This window comes from Urocampus carinirostris, chromosome 6, assembly GCF_059441175.1.
Source record: "Urocampus carinirostris isolate Australia breed hairy pipefish chromosome 6, RoL_Ucar_1.0, whole genome shotgun sequence".
Classification (NCBI taxonomy): domain Eukaryota; kingdom Metazoa; phylum Chordata; class Actinopteri; order Syngnathiformes; family Syngnathidae; genus Urocampus; species Urocampus carinirostris.
Genome location: NC_142354.1, coordinates 25,329,453 through 25,344,160, shown reverse-complemented (window position 1 = coordinate 25,344,160; position 14,708 = coordinate 25,329,453). Strand labels below are relative to the sequence as shown.

Sequence of the window (14,708 nt, the reverse complement as noted above, 5' to 3'; positions counted from 1 at the left end):
GTGAGTGGCTTGTAGCAGGAACATTTAGAGAAAAGCTTACTTTCCAAGACAACCGTTGTCCTCATTTTAACATTTTTCCCCATCAGCTCGAGTATCAGCGCCAGCAGCTTCTGGCTGACCGTCAGTCCTTCCATATGGAGCAGCTCAAGTACGCCGAGATGCGAGCCCGCCAGCAGCACTTCCAGCAGATCCAGCATCAGCAGCACAACCAAGCCGGGGGTTCGCATCCCCCCCAGACAGGCAGTCAAGGCTCCACCCCAGCCCAGGCAACCGCTGGTGCGCCTGCATCGCAGCCTTCCCCCAACTCTGCCGTGCCGGTTTCTGCCGGGCCGGCCTCGGAGTCCCAACCGCCTTCGGGGGCCCGGGCATCGCCCCCAGGTCAACCTGTAAGCAGCCACTCGGGTTCCGGAGGTGCACCGGCGCTCCACGGTCAGTGAGAAGCCAAAATCACTTTGCTGCAGCTAACTGACAAACTGCCGTTGAATCCCTTGAATGGAGACGCGTGCTGTTTATGTTGTTCACCCGAGGTGTGTGACCCTTTTTTTTTCCCTGTTACCATCACCTCCAATCATAGAATTCAACTTGACATGCCATTATACTTACCGTATTTATTAGTGTAGATTGCGTACTCAAGTAAAACGTGCACTCCTGAAAAATGCTCACTCCTGATTTTGGTTTAAAAATCGGTACAACTCAAACTATGTGTTTGGATCCAATGGGAATCAAACCCTGATCGGCGTTCAGAGCACTGTATTTTAACCACTAGTTCACCATTAGTGTACAACAGTGATCCTCAACTTGTCTGACTTAAGGACCCACCATGCCACCCTAATGACAAGCTGCAACCTAAATCAAATGTATCCTGTAGTTTAAAGTAAACAATAGTAGAATACATACGAGAAAAAAAACCTGATATGACCATACGTGGTATATACTCACATATAAGCCTACATCGCAACCCAAATTTCCCTAAAATAGCCAAACACAAAAAGAAATACATACCTAAAATATTTTTACAAATTGTACTTAACAACGATATTTATTTATTTACCGTTTGTAATAGGCCTGCCCGATTTAGGAAAAAAAACCTAATTGAGATTTTTCACACTTGCATTGCAATCTGGAAGCAATTTTCGATTTAAAAAAAATGTGCATTTCTGTGCTCGTTTTGTTTTTAGGGAGAAATTAAACATAGTGACATGCAAACTTATCTTGAGAAGATGTCCTTGGAGACTAAGAGTATACGACTGCAACGAAATAACAAATATAGATCTACAAATAAAAACAGGATTACAGTTGAATAAATGGTCTTTATTGTCATTTTACAAAAATACAACGAAATTGGAGGGCGACTCCTTTCAGTGTAAGAAAGCGATTTAGAGAACAGATGGCTAAGCTACACGCTAGTGAGGGGTAACCGCGACTTTTGCAAGGTCTTTGTGGTGATTGAAATAAAAGAGTCACAAATGTAAAGGTTTTCCATGAGTGGTAGCCCTAAGTCAACCGTTTCATTGGTAATGGATCAGGCGTTAAATGACTAGCCAAAATTGACTGTGGTGGCTTAGGAATTGTTAGCCTAGCTGTTAGCTTCCCTTCTGACACCGCCTAAATCAATTCTTGGACGCTGGAGCTCAGCTTTTCTTTGCGCTCTTCTGACTTTCCTCAGAGTCCAATTTAATTGATTAATTCATTTTCAATGTAATAGGCCGCTAAAGTTACGAGCTATCATGTTTGTTTCGGTGGCCAGTTGTGCGCCCGGCTATTTGACTAAGCGCTTACAGCAGCCTATCAAAGTCATGCACACACATTGTGCCTCAACTTTATTGTATAGTGCCTTTCAAACCTGCTTCTGATTGGCTGGCGCTGTAAAACCCTTAAATGTGGAAATTTTTGTTGGCCAAACATTCCATCACTGAAATAACAAACTTACTAATAATAATATACTGGTAAAAAAACAAAACTTTTACAAATCATTTAATGCTTCATTGGCAGACATTCGCACACTATTTTCGTATTTTACAATCATTTCTTTCTTTGGCTCAATTGTTGTTGCCATTGTTTTCCACTTTTCCTTTCCCTTTTCACTAACTTTCTTGGGACCCATTATTAAAGGCAAAAGAAGGAAATAAAACCAAAAAAAATCACAATAAAATGAGAAGTGGTCCCTCTCAAAAAAAATTGGACAACGGCAATTGAATAACAGGAAGAACAGCTGAGGCAGGGCATAATCGGCATCTACTATAAAGGAGTGTAATTGAAAAGTGGGTCGCAATCCATCAGTTGAGAATCACTCTTGTAGATGAAGTACAAATGCCTGTAGGTTTTATCTCATTAACAAAGTAGTTTTAGTCACTGTGCCAGAGACGAATGTTAACTTTTTTGTGAAATTCACATTCTATTCTTCTATTTTATTCTAAGAATTGTAAGTGACAAATATATTCTCATTGTAATGTGTGAAATGCACAACAATGCACATTTAACATTCAACTCTGGTACAGTGACAAAAAAGAGTGTGATAATAAGATAAAGCATAATGCTTATTTATATGATATTGAATTGTATTTTATTATTTTTGTATCATTAGTTTATATTGGTGGTTTAGTGGTTAGTATTTGGCACTCTCGCTGCCTTTACCCAGGTTCAATTTCTGTTGCATCCAATGTTTTGCGATTGTGGTCAGCGATATTTTGAACTGATGGATATTTGCACAAATATAGTGAAACCTCTTGCATAACGTGCACCGAACTTTCTGAGTTTTTTTTAAGCTAAAATAAATAAAAAAGAGTGTGTTATACACGAATAAATACGGTAAACCCCCCGGTCCGACACAAAGAACATATTCGGGGAAAATTCGCTCATCCAAAATTATAGAAAAGAGACTGATCTGGGAACAAATTAATCTTGTATGTAGCAGTATTACTGTATATTTACTTTTGCATGATTTGCGATCGATTCATAAACCCATGAACAAATTAGTTGAATGTCTTTTTTTTTTCAGTAGAATTATCAGAAAATTACTGGATTTACAAGAATTTCTGATTTTACTATTTGTTCCAATTTACATGAATTTCAAATATTTAAATACATTCATGAAACTAATATTTCACATAATATTGGCCAAATCATTTCACCAATTACTCTCTGAATTTGAAAGTGAATAAGCTCAAAAAGTTAAAGTTAGATTGGACTGTGACTAGGCTGGCCATGAATAAGTTGAACTCTGGAGAATTGAAATTAAAATCATAGTATATATTAATGTTGATACCCAGTCATTAACTGACATAATCAGTGAACTGTTGAGTTTATGAAAGGGAGAGGTGTCTTCTTTTAATTTTATTTTATTACAAGATTCCGTAGCAGCTAATTCAGACCCCAATGTTTTAAATGTGTCAACTCCCCTCGTCGTTTCTAAATTGACCTTTATTTTGTATTCGAAAAAAATGCACTTTTCCTATTTCCTTCGGTCTCATTTTAAGACTTGAAGCATCCATGATTGAACTTAAGCACTTATACAAAAAGCCCTTTTGCTGTCTTAAATACGATTTCATACCGACACTTTTTCATCACCATGTTACCCGAGCATAGTCTGGATGCCATTGAAAACCATGTACTGTAAAGTGAAACTTCTGTTACAAGCCAAATGTATTAGTATGAAGACAGACAGAAAAGTAAAATACAAAACACATTTTCAAGTACTTAAACGATAACGGTCAAGCACTTGAAGAGTAAAACGGACTGAAGTTTGAGATTTTGTGACAAATGTACTGTGGTGATGACAGAATCAAATGACATCCTTTGTGTCTATTGCGAAACCAAAACTTTCTATTAAACATGTTATCACACTTATTTACTGTTTTTTTTTAAATGAAGAAAATTGATCGGTTTGTTTGAAGAAAAAAACCCGCAGAAGACAAAGGAGAAGTGTGTCCTTTGGTATCTCGACAGAATCCTCAATTTTTATCCAATCGACTTTTGTATTTGTTACTGTTTTTTCATTGTTATTATTTGATATCAACATTGTATTGGAATATTGTTATCTTTGTAGTCTCTATTTACCTTTTTGTGTGATTGTGAGAATGTGAAAGGAGGCATGACTTGGAAATGCGTAATCTTTCTTATTACCATGCAGTTTTATTTCTAGTGCCATTCTAATGTGTGACATGAAAAAAGACCTTACATGAGGTGAATTCTTGTTTTTTCAGTATTTCACACGTCACCTGAGCTGTGACTGAAGTTACCAACATCTGTGTTAAAACTTTGTCGCGTGGACTTTGTGAAAAGAAAAACATCGTTTGTGTGTCCTGAGTTTTCGAACCCATCAATTCGCATCGATTGATTACAATATGTCCAAATGTCTTCAATAACTCATCACTTCAATGTGTGATCAATCTGGCTGTTTGGTCTTAAAACATGTTGAGGGAGGTGAAAAATAAAAGAATGTGGAAAAACACAACTCAGTTGTCCTGCACAGAGCTGGAATTGCCATCTTTTGCCATTTTATTGTCCGAAGAAATGAGGAAAACCATCCATCCATTTTCTGCGCCGCTTATCCTCAGTAGGGTTGCGGGGGTGCTGGAGCCAATACCAGCTATCTTCAGGCAGTGGGCAGGGGACACCCTGAACCAGTTGCCAGCCAGTCGCAGGGCACACAGAGACAGACAACTCACTTGCTCAATTTGGACCAATTAACCTAACATGCATGTTTTTGGAATGTGGGAGGAAACCGGAGTGCCCGGAGGAAACCCACACAAGCACAGGGAGAACATGCAAACTCCACACAGGAGGTTCAATCTCATGACCTCAGAACTGTACCGCACACGTGCTAACCACTGCGCCGCCGTGTTGCCACTGGAAAACCATTTAATGAAAAAAATAAAGCTTCAAAAGGACACTGTATTTTTAGTGCCTCCTAGTGGAAAAAAACGTATTTAAAAATACAATCTTGATTTCAATCAGGGGTGTCAAACTTATTTCACATCGTGGGCTACATATGGCCTCGTTAGATGTCAAGTGGGCCGAACTATTAAAATTATACCATAAATGCTGTAAAAAATTCCACCATACTTTTATGTGGTAAAGCTGCTGACTAACATTAAATCACCACAGTAAGGATTCATATTCACAGAGCTGTATTCTTAATTCTAAGGCAGCATTTTAAAGGCGTTTGTCGAGTCTGGGCCTATTTTTTTTCCTGATATTTAGCATCTTTTACGCCTGTACATATGCTTCAATACCTGGTGTCATGTCCTGAATAGCTGACCCTTTAGAATGTCATTTAAGTTCTTGTTTGTGAGCTTTGAACACATTTTTGTTTTATTGATATTCATTACTGAGAAGATTTGTTCACAGAGGTAGGTTGCTCCAATCATGCACAAAATTCTAGCATCCAGGGATTTTAATTTGGAGTAGTAGATGCTGATAAAATTTGCCCTTTAAATCTGCATCACAGGGCGCAGTGGTTAGCACGTGTGCGGCACAGTTATGAGGGGATGAGATTGAAACTTCTTGTGTGGAGTTTGCGATTTCTCCCCGTGCTTGTGTGGGTTTACTCCGGGCACTCCGGTTTCCTCCCACATTCCAAAATCATGCATGTCAGGTTAATTGGCCGGTCCAAATTGTCCCTAGGTGCGAATGAGCGAGTGAGTTGTCTGTCTCTGTGTGCCTTGTGACTGGCTGGCAACCGGTTCAGGATGTCCCCTGCCCACTGCCCAAAGATAGCTGGGCAGCACCCCCGCGACCCTACTGAAGATAAGCGGTGCAGATAATGGATGGATGGGTCTGCATCACACTAGATTGATCGAAACTGCAACACTCTGCCTCCTAATGGACATTCCGTGAATTGCATCTTATTAAAAATGTATTCATTTTTTCCCACTTTTAAATTATCCTGCGGGCCTGATTGAACCTCCTTGGGGGCCGGTTCTGGCCTGCGGGCCGTATGTTTGACACCCCTGATTTAAATAATAAGCAAAAGTACATGAACTATCATTTAACGTGCATTTTTAAATACTCATAGGTCAAACAATTAGCATTTTTTTACACAATATGAACCTCCTTACCTAAAGATAACATTATTGTCCGCCATTTTGCTGCAACAGGTACCCCAAATCCTTAAAAGACTAGGCAAAAAATGAGAATTGAAATGGTGCAGTTTGATCACGAAGTCTTCCGAGTTTTGTATTCTTCAATGTGATTTTTCGCACTCATTTTTTTTAAATTTTAGAATATCTCGTGGTCAAATATATTATCCACTGTATTTTTTCGACAACGACCTCTGCCGCAGCAGTGCCTAACTTTCCAAAAAAGTGGAAATATTTTGTGAAGCTTTCTTATAAGCAAGTACAACTTCTAACATCTGGAAGCAAACCAAAGCATCACATTCATGCTCTTTATGATATTGAGTTTCGACTTAGTCTCCCGTCACACCGGAGGTGAAGTACTTTTTCTTAGGCATCTCTGAGATGAATACATATTCACTTGCTAAAAAAAAAATACTTAAAAAACTTAAACATGTTCCATGAATCCGTGGCAGGGGATACATTTTCAAGAGGGGTAAATCCTTGACATCACCCTGGAAATCCCAATTTATCACTGAGGCAGGTTAGAGTACAAATAACCAATAAGACGCCGGAACAGCGACTCGGGAAAGTCGTGCTTCAGGTGCCGTCAAATTTGTTTTTATGGCAGTGCTTTATGGTATCAACAAAAAGGATTGTACTTAGATTTACTTTCAAAGAATACGTCACAGAAAAAAATACAAATTTGCCTAGTTGTTTTAGCCAGGTTACTCAAATGCAACTAAAAGGAGCTGTGCAGAATTTGGAACTTTGTTAATCTCTGTCGCCATCTCCTGGTTTAAAATAATCCCTGCAGCCTCTGTTAAGCTCTTTACAATCTGCGTGCAAGTATGTGTTCAAATGAATTTTTTTTCATCTTTTGGGGGGTTTGCCATTTTCATGCTACACTGATAGAGAAATTTAGAAAAAATGTACGGGGATAAACATGGCATCACTCTCCAACACCCCCCTGCTCCCATTCTTGGAACTTAATGTGTTTCACCCCGAACCGCTCTGATAAAAGATATAAGCAGATGGGCGCCGTGAAAACAAATGCATAAGGTTTCTTTCAACTCAGATGGGTATTGTTAACACATACTTAATAAAATATTCTATTTTCAACTTTTTAAAGCCACCTCAACACTGCACCCCACTTTTAAAGAAACAATGAAATAACATTTTATGCCAATGAGGACATTGAATCACTCAGCCACGCCTTGATGTACATAGACAACCACACATAATACTGTATATGTTCATGGTCCTTTAGTTTTTATTATATCCTAGTTTTAAACGTCTTATCCATGTTGTACACCACGGTTGCAAAGACAATTTCATTGGTATTTTTATGATAATGACAATAAAGACAATCTCGGATTATTATCAAATTTGACCAAACAAAAGAAAATGCAATAAAAATGCTTTTAGATAAAGCTCCACCATAATAATTTGATTTTGTAAAATTCATAAGTTCTAAAAACTGAGGGAAAGAACAAAAACAAGAATTTCATTATGCTAGACACGAGCTAAATACAATGATCACTTTGCCTCCTCGCCAGAGCTCTCCCCGCATTGAAACCTGACAAAGTCCAGCACCCGAGCCTGCTGACCCTTCAAAAACTGGGCCACGGTCCTGCTGGGGTCTCCTAGGAAGGTCTGAGGTAGGAGTCGGGTCTCGCTTTCACCGCACGGCAAGTCCTCCATGTTCCCCAGCGATGTGGGCGCCTCTCCCACCACATGCTGTCCCAGCTTTCGGCCCAAATTTCCCCGCTCGTCTTCTTTTCCGCCCTGGAACACGACTAAAGCGCCGTAACGTCCCATGAGCACCTCGGTCTGGCCCGCCACGCTGCCGTGCACGTAAGAGCCGAAGTTCCACTCGGCGGGGATACTTAACGTGACCGCCCGCCTCACTGACATGTTCTCCCCCAGGCGACCTGATAAGACAAGAGGCACAATTAATGTTGCATTCATTTTTGAAAATAATGGTATACGGCAGGATTAACCCCGTTGAAAAGTGTTATAAAAAAGCAAGCTAGAAATAAATAAGTAAAAGTACTACTGGACATTTAAATAGAATAAATTTGATAGGCAGTACGTTATTAAATGACAAAAGTTATATTAAAGAACAATGATTTGTTGTTTCAATAAAGTTTTGTTAAAAAAAAAAAAAGACATCGCGAGTGCCGTTAGCACGTTTTCCCTCATTGCTTGCTGTGGGCAGAACATGCCTGCCAGCATAGACAGCAGATATAACAATAGCAATATTTAGCAAAACATTGCTTGGAATTTGAAAACGGAATCCCCCTTTTTCTTCATTTTGACTTCACCTGGTGACAGTATGATTCACAAGGGACGAAAAACATGATCTAGACGAAGATTTGGCCCATTTTTCTTTCCCTCCCTGGCAGAGAGCAGCCAATGATCTTTTGGACTGGATTGATTACTCTCTGTATGTTTTTTCAATTCACACGGTGATGCTGTTAACCAGAATGCTCTCCACTGTGGCTTAGTAGAAAGAAACTGGCAGCTTCTCTTCAAGGTTGTTCCTCCTGAGAACCCTCGGGAAGTGGAGTCGCTGCTGGGCCTTCCCCACCACAGTCCTGGTGTTAGCAGACCGGTCTAGGTCATCGTTTTTTATCGTAGTTATTTACTAGAAAAAACTCAGTTTGAATGCCTAAAATCTTTATATATTTTTTACTGTAAATTTAAACTGAGTAAAGGGTTCAATTATTCATTGATAATTACATTTCCAGGGAAAAAGTGTCGGTATTGGATCGGTTTTGATCGATGCTACCCTGTACTTATATGGACTGGATCAATACCAAAAATTCCAGTATCGCCCGCCACGAGTATACACAGAGTTCCAACAGCTTGAAGCAAGTTGTATTCAAGACTTTTTGAATGCCTTATGAAATTAAATTTAAGACCAAGTCGACAAAAACAACAATTGAAACAAACACAACAAAAAAAACAAATATTTTTTGCACAATTCGGGCCCCGTACCTGTTATACAGCACAGCTACTTCTCATTAAATAGACATTTTCCCATGGTCCAAAGCAAACGTCTCTGTTCCAAGTTTCTATTTGTATTGTGGGTAGACCTGAGACATGCGTCCGACTGAAACCACATCACCGTTTTGATACTGTTATTGCGTTTGCGCCAAGTTGCATTCAAATTAATCTAGTGAATTTTTTAAAAACGACAATTGAAAATTTGAACCTTTTTAGTTCAAACAAATATAAATCTTATTATGTGTTGTCATTGTCAAGACTTTTAAAAATTGGATTGAAGACATTCTAATGCCAGTTGAGGCCTTCTTGTTAGAATAAAGAATTGAATGCCTTTTAGCACTTTCGAGGTAGGATCCGAGGGAACCCTGTATAAAGTGTTCAACGTTAATACTGACCTATGCTTAAGGCCACCTGATCAGCGAGGGTGACACCATCTGACACGCTTAATTTGCTCAGTTCATCAGTTGCAAGCAGACTCTGGAACACAAGGACAAAAGGAACTGCAAAAAATGGACACTTGACAGGGTTGTGCAATGTTCGCTTTAAAAAGTTAGGTTCATGCTTGAAAGGGAAAATTTTCGAGAGTGACATTTAAAAAATAATGCAATACGTTGTGTGTTTTTTTGATGGGGAAAATAAAACAAGTTTTTAAAAATGTATTTGGTGCTGAAAAATATTTAGAATAATATTGAGAGTCACACCAAATACTACAGGGGCAAATTGTCCCTAGGTGTGGATGAGCGACTGAATGGTTGTCTGTCTCTGTGTGCCCTGCGACTAGCTGGTAACCAGTTCAGGGTGTCCCCTGCCCACTGCCCAAAGAGCTGGGATGGGCTCCAGAACCCCCGCGACCCTACTGAGGATAAGCGGTGCACATAATGGATAGATATCAGCGACACTCAAACAAGAGGGAAGCGATCGCCGTGGAAACCACAACCTCACCCACCTTCACGTAACCTGTCCGACTTTGACTTTTGTTTCGGTGGTGTGCCAAAGTGGAGAAGGCCACGTCTTTCACCAGCTGCTGAAACTTCTCATTGCGGGCGACAAAATCCGTCTCGCAGTTGACCTGCAACGCAGCGAAACTGATATTTCACAGGGATATAAAAATAAGGAATTTAATCTAGACAAACTAGTGATCAAATAAACAATTCGCCATCATCCTCCATCATGTACCTCCACCATGACTGCAACTCCATCACCCACAAAGAGTCCTACTAGACCCTCTTTGGCTTTGCGACCTTCCAGCTTGTTCGCCTTACTCCATCCTTCCTTCTGAGCTTGATCATGCAACCAGGCTTCAGCCTAGTAGACAAACACCGCATAATCTTCATTACTAGCCCCACGTTGCCAACCGAGTCCACATTGTTCGCGGATCCAACCTGCACTATGTCATTGTTGCACTTCTCCAGGGCTTTCTTGCAGTTGATAAAAGTGTAGCCTGTGTTTTTTCGCAATTTGACCAAGAGGTTCTTGTCTGCTGCCATGAGACGATGACATGATGTGTGCAAAGTGTGTCTGCTTACCTAAAAGTGATCGATAAGATCGCAGTACAAGCGTTACTTTATTAACAACATGGCATTATTGACAATAATTGGGTAAAAAGGCTAGAAGCAATAGTTACACTTAATCTGTAATTAGTAAACAATGCATTCAAACATTTTTCAGTGCGATTGTGGCCTTACTGTTGGCAGATTTCTCCTGCCATAATGGCCTTACCGACATGTGATGAATTTCTAGGAAACATTAATGAAAAATGACTAGTTTTTTAAATGATATTGTATACGATAATGGCCTTACAGTATGTTAGCACTGCCATTGTCACATTCAAGGTATAAATGCAAACAGTTAAAGATGGTGTGCTATTTGAATAGTCCCTCAAAAGTTGAATTAAATCCATCCATTATCTGCACCACTTATCCTCAGTAGGGTCATGGGGGTTAAATTAAATATTTTCTCTTTCAAGTATGCGATAATAGTTTTTAACAGAGTTCAAAGAGTCCTTTCCATTGCTCCTAACTGCTTTTATCTTACTATTATAAGGCTTATTTGGGGCAGATAAAACCTATACAACGATTTAAAAAGAAGAAAAGTCTATTCAAGCGCGTCTAGAAATACCATGCACTAGCACTAAACAGTGACCAGATGATGAAGGTGCTCTATCTAGGTCAGATCAGGAGGCCTCTCCTGCTACTGGTCAGCATGGACACCAATACTATCTCTTTCATTTGGGGGATCAAACCCCTACACAATAACAGCCTGGGGAGGGTTGGGCCCCGCCAGGCTGTACTTGCCCAAGACACACTACAGGGAGTGGTGCCCCTACAACCCTGGTGGTTCAGGGAACCGTGAACCATGTATTTGCACGCACAATATGTGTTATTCTGCCGCTATCTCTTGGCTGAACGTCATGATTGCAGCCTAACGTTTTTTTTAAACTGTGCTGTGCACTACACCCTTTTAATTATAGAATTTAGAAAATAGCACAGCGGCGCAGTGGTTTGCACGTGTGCGGCACAGTTCTAAGGTCTTGGGAACCTCCTGTGTGGGTTCAAATCCAGCTACCGGACTTCCTGTGCGGAGTTTGTATGTTCTCCCCGTGCTTGCGTGGGTTTCCTCCGGGCACTCCGCTTTCCTCCCACATTCCAAAGACATGCATTTCAGGTGGATTGGCCGGTGCAAATTGTCCCTAGGTGTGAATGAGCGAGCGAGTTGTCTGTCTGTGTGCCCTGCGATTGGCTGGCAACCAGTTCAGGGTGTCCCCTGCCCACTGCCCGATGATTGCTGGGATGGGCTCCAGCACCCCCGCGACCCTACTGAGGATAAGCGGTGCAGCTGATGAGATGAGAGATGAAATGAGATCCTCCAAAAGTGAATAACCGAGGTGCTCTTTCTACCTACCATACAATATACAAAAATTCCCGATTCCCGTTGCCTTTATAGTAAACAAGTGTCAGGTGGACGTAAAATGAATTATTGTATTTCATCCCTGTCGACGTATACATTTCCAACGTCCTTTATTCGTTTTTGACTCATTTCAACATATGGAAATCTTTAACGAGAATTTACGTTTTCAAACTGGATTTTTTTCTTTATAACGATCTCTTCTTACCAATCTCTGCTCTAATCCGGATCGTCGATAGCAGACGATAACATCATCGTAGTTTGCTAATATTCACAGTATTCTACATAGATATGCTGCGTTGATTAGATATATTTTTGTTTTGCCTACTAAGAGGAATTGCAATCATTATTATGAGGAGCAAATGACTAGGTATGATATGCTTTATTGAATTGACTGCAAGTGGGGAAAGGGGTATAAAAATCAGTGAAATAATTGTTTGTGTTGTTTATTTTGTAAATAAAACACAATAATATAATTTCTTACCTAGATTATCTTTATTTGTATTCTTCAATCTGCCTTGCTGTGAGTAAAATGGTGCCATATTGTATTAGTAAGGTTCCTGATCGCTAAGTAAAGGAAAATGCAATGATTAATAAGAGAAGCGATTGGATGATGTTGATGATGTTTATGTTTATTTGAAAATACTTGTGCAATCATATCCCGATCTGTTGTTGCTACCGAACCAAATGAATAATGAAACTCATCATTAATCAGAATATAAAAATATATATATACAATAAATTGCAGTTTGCTCACCGTTGTCACGTTTTTGACGAAAGTCCCGAATAAAGCGTTTAATAACATATCTAGCTGCAAAGATTACGAAAGATCAGTATGTAAAAAATGTGTGAATGTCATTGACTTCCACGCTGTCTACGGTGGCCGAGAGGTGCCAATTTTGACCGTCCCGTAAAGCCAGCACGCTTTCTATCGTCCTCTAGAGTAAAGGAGAATCACTGCAACTTCTGTGTCTAATCAAATTTAAAAAATATATTTGTAAAGCACTTTTCCAGCAATGAATTCACACGTAAAGTGCTGAATAAAATGTTATATGTGCAATAAGGATAAAATATTTCCGTCCTTTTCCTCCCACCCACTAACCTGAAACACCTTATGGAACACTATATTTTTTTTCTGAAGTTGCACTGCCCAATATATATATATATATATATATATATATATATATATATATATATATATATACCTTTACGTGACGGCGGTATACATTTCCAACACTGCCAGCGACTCTAATGCAACTAACAGCTAACTCTTAAAGCTAAATATGTACTTGCTAACTAAAATATTTTGCGTGGTGTAAAATGTGCATTCATTTTAAATATTCACATTTATTTAATTGGGAAGATTTGTCACAAACCAGAAACAGAGACAGGACCCAGTAGCGTTTGTTTTCCCAGTTTTATTGATAAAGAGGGAAAGCAGGGATTGCTTCCCCGATCCGATGATTGACGGACACGGGTAGCAAGTGGCTGGAACGCGGAAGTGGCACTTCCGTGTCGAGCGAGGATAATCTTAGACTGCCGGGACACTGGTCATTAGCCGGGACGGGAGAGCAAGGGCGGTATCGAGTTCAGAAATGAAGTCGGCAACAGGTATCAGGCAGGAAGCGGGGCAAAACAGGTCGGATGTCGGGATGGCAGAACAGGGCAGAAACAGGTCCAGAAACAGGTCGGCAACTGTATAAGGTAGAAGAAAACAGGGCAGGAAAAATGTCTGAAGGTATGAGCTTGCCTAGCTGGGAGCAGAGGTTCGCAACGATCTGACGGCTTCCTCTTGAAAGCCGGGGGTTTAAAAGGAGTCTCTGAACCAATCAGCTGTCAGGGTTGTTGGCGCCAATTGGGCAGTCACAGGTGCCCTGAATCAGCAATAATGACAAGATTGAAGCTTAGAGCTGCCTCAGCGATGCTAGCCAAACACCATCAGTAGCCCATACTTTCTATTTTAGCAAAAGTGGGCTAACTTGAATAATTATATTAGCATTTCTTCATCATTGACTGACAAAATTTTCGAAATGTGATTGATTGAAATACAATATAATAAAGTGCAAAAATCTATTAACAATAAACAAAAAAAATCTTCAGGGAGAAGTATGAGACAATGTGTGTGATACAATAAGGTAGGGGTGTCCAAACTTTTCAGAAAGGGGTCAAATTTAGTAAGTTGAAAATGTGCGAGGGCCAACTATTCAGCCTGGTGTTCTTTAAACTGTTTTCAATAATTTCACACGACGTGAAAAGGTATGCAGTGCTTGGCAAACAGCGTCGGGACCTCATTGCTCGACTTTGTTGCATTTTCATTTGACTCGCATTTGACACTCGTAATAAAAGCACTCCTGCGCTGTTTAAACAGCCTCCAGTTGCTTCACCTTTTCACAGCGTTTGTTTCCAGTTAGCTTTTTGTAGTGGGCATGTTTAGTCTGGTAGCTCCTCTTCATGTTATATCATTTAAAAACAGCCACAATCTCATTGCAAATTAAGCAGACACAGTTGTTTCAGCGAAAAAAATACTCCAATTTCCACTTGTCCAGAAGCCCTCAGGTTCAACTTTCCTTTTTTTATGTACAGTTGCATTGTCGGAAAGGAGGTGGGCACAGAAAGCCAAGGGCAAGGTGACGAAAGGGCTGCTGCCATCATTTGGCTAAATGGTGATTTTTTTTTTGGTAAAAATTTATTTTATACTGCGGTCAACATTACTGGCGGGCCACATATGACTAATTT

The 14,708-nt window shown here is 40.0% G+C and overlaps 2 protein-coding genes across 2 annotated transcripts in view; one reads left to right on the top strand and one right to left on the bottom strand.

Annotated features, from left to right (window-relative positions):
• The window catches only part of smarcc2 (SWI/SNF related BAF chromatin remodeling complex subunit C2), a 30,049-nt gene extending 25,596 nt beyond the window's left edge, over positions 1 to 4,453 (top strand). The window contains exon 25 of the mRNA XM_088338437.1: positions 87 to 4,453. Coding sequence (XP_088194563.1) covers positions 87 to 437 — 351 coding nt within the window. The 3' untranslated portion in view covers positions 438 to 4,453. The remainder of the gene's footprint in view (positions 1 to 86) is intronic.
• Positions 4,454 to 7,300: 2,847 nt separating this feature from the next.
• Positions 7,301 to 12,876, bottom strand: tsfm (Ts translation elongation factor, mitochondrial). Its single transcript, XM_088337189.1, has 6 exons — positions 12,730 to 12,876; positions 10,451 to 10,594; positions 10,245 to 10,373; positions 10,015 to 10,137; positions 9,464 to 9,545; positions 7,301 to 7,990 (listed from the first exon to the last, which is right to left on the bottom strand). Exons 1-6 carry the CDS (start codon positions 12,775 to 12,777, stop codon positions 7,596 to 7,598), a joined length of 921 nt encoding a protein of 306 aa, XP_088193315.1. The 5' UTR covers positions 12,778 to 12,876; the 3' UTR covers positions 7,301 to 7,595.
• Between the last annotated feature and the right edge of the window lie 1,832 nt (positions 12,877 to 14,708).

Bases quoted from the DNA above. Each gene is read 5' to 3' on its own strand.
- tsfm (XM_088337189.1), bottom strand. From the start codon at position 12,777: ATGTTATTAAACGCTTTATTCGGGACTTTCGTCAAAAACGTGACAACG. The intron at 10,374-10,450 runs GTTGGATCCGCG...TTTGTCTACTAG, and splicing joins GCAACAATGACATAGTGCAG to GCTGAAGCCTGGTTGCATGA. The intron at 7,991-9,463 runs GTCAGTATTAAC...TTGTCTTATCAG, and splicing joins TCAGGTGGCCTTAAGCATAG to GTCGCCTGGGGGAGAACATG.